This window comes from Fukomys damarensis, unplaced genomic scaffold (assembly GCF_012274545.1).
Source record: "Fukomys damarensis isolate Sample0158 unplaced genomic scaffold, DMR_v1.0_HiC HiC_scaffold_39, whole genome shotgun sequence".
Classification (NCBI taxonomy): domain Eukaryota; kingdom Metazoa; phylum Chordata; class Mammalia; order Rodentia; family Bathyergidae; genus Fukomys; species Fukomys damarensis.
This window is the reverse complement of record NW_022900951.1, coordinates 26,356,517-26,358,334: the sequence shown is the minus strand read 5'-3', so window position 1 is coordinate 26,358,334 and position 1,818 is coordinate 26,356,517. Positions and strand designations below refer to the sequence as shown.

Here is a 1,818-nt window from a genome sequence, read left to right as displayed (position 1 = left end):
GAAAACGGATACATATTGAAGATATACTCCTAAGTGAAATAAATAAGTCACACATGTGTAAATACCAAATAGTTTCCCTGGTGTGAATATTCTGCAACAATGCATAAGATTCTAATAAGATTACTGACATTTAGAAATTTGAAGAAAGGAGCTAAAGGTGTAGGGAAGGTGTGATGCGTAGGGGAAGAACAAAAAGGGAAAAGAAAAAAATGTGAGAGAATGAAAAGATGAAAATAAAGTGTTTGTAGATGGGGAGGGGAGGAGGGGGTGAAGGGAGGGCAGAGGTAAGGGGAAAAAATGAGAATCAAGACCTGTCATGTAGAGGTACATGATCCCAACAATGAATGTAACTGTACTGTATCCCTAAAATGTACCAATAAACTCAATAAAATTAAAAAAAAAGAATTAAAAACAACACTGAAATCCCACCTCACCCCACAAAGAATGGCTGCTATCAGGAAATCAATCAGGAGCCCACCAGCCACGGTCTGCAGCACCAGCTACACCTTTCCCCTTGTCACTATGGCCCATTACAAAGCCCCGGGCTTGAAGCGCAAGTGCGAGCAGTTCCGGAGGTACTTACTTGCAGAAGTCGGGTTGCTGGACAGGTTGACCAAGGTGTTGGTAACATTATATGAAGAACCAGAGAAACCTAATAGCGCTTTGGATTTTTTAAAGCATCGCTTAGGGGCTGCTATCCCAGAAAATCCAGAAAATGAGCTGCTTCGCCTAGAATTGGCAGGAATGAAAGAGAAATATGAAGCCACTGTAGAAGCAAATAAAACAAACTGAAAGCAAAGCTTGCTCAGAATGAACCACCTCAGGAGGAGAAGTGAGCTGAATAGGCTTCTGCTCAGTTGCAAAGACACTGAGAAATGGTTCTGTATGACTGGAATAGTTTGTAGAGTGTCTAATCCTTTTTTAACAGATGCTATAAAACTTTTAACATGTTAAATTCACCTATCACACTTTAAATGGTATAAACACATATTCTTAGAATCACCAATGAAAGCTCAATATAACTTTCTTTGGGTCTTAAAGCAGGAAAATTCAAAGTAAACCCTGAAGGGAACCTAAACAGCCATCTACTTCATTAAAAGACGTTCTATTTATTAGTCTGATTAGAAGTAATAGTACTGGTTGTATTTTACCCAAGGAGTTTTAGCATGGAGCTGTTCCTTCGTTTAATTCAGGATATGAGCACAGGTACAATCATGCGTTACAATGAAGATGAGTGTTTATGTTCCCTGTAGGCAACTGGAGCAATCTGTGTGACACACAATGCTTTTGCACGGTTTCCCATGAATTTGCTGCTCTTGTTTATATAATGCAGAGCAAGTAACTCTTCTTTGCCACCCCTTGGCCTTAGATAACTACATGTGTGCCAGTTGGAACTCTGACCCCACTTTTTCTTCTATGCAATCAGGCCCTATATGATGATGTTGCCTTGCTTTGCTATGTGCTTTAGTGGGTCCTAGTTGTTCATTAGCCTTTGTGTGCTGTTCATTCTGCTTAATAATGCAGATTCCCTGATTGTAATTTATGTAACTTTAAACAGGATTACACTGTTACCCTGCCTTACCTACTTGCTCAGCACAGACAGAGGTAATATAACATTCTGGGTTCATGCACAAGCTGGGATGAGAAGGGGACTGAGCATTTATCACGGACAATTATAGTTTATGGGTATAATCATAGTGCTTTTTCCTTCTCAAAGTATTTTTCTATATAAAATGGAATATTACACAGCCATAAAGAATGAGAAAATAGATTCATTCATAGGAAAATGGATACATATTGAAGATATACTCCTAAGTG

General features: G+C 39.0%; 1 protein-coding gene across 1 annotated transcript; it reads left to right on the top strand.

Annotated features, from left to right (window-relative positions):
- The first annotated feature begins 522 nt into the window (after positions 1–522).
- LOC109117549 (c-Myc-binding protein-like) lies at positions 523–792 on the top strand. The gene has a single exon (XM_033760155.1). It carries the CDS (start codon positions 523–525, stop codon positions 790–792), a length of 270 nt encoding a protein of 89 aa, XP_033616046.1.
- Positions 793–1,818: the final 1,026 nt, after the last annotated feature.

Bases quoted from the DNA above. Each gene is read 5' to 3' on its own strand.
- LOC109117549 (XM_033760155.1), top strand. From the start codon at position 523: ATGGCCCATTACAAAGCCCCGGGCTTGAAGCGCAAGTGCGAGCAGTTC.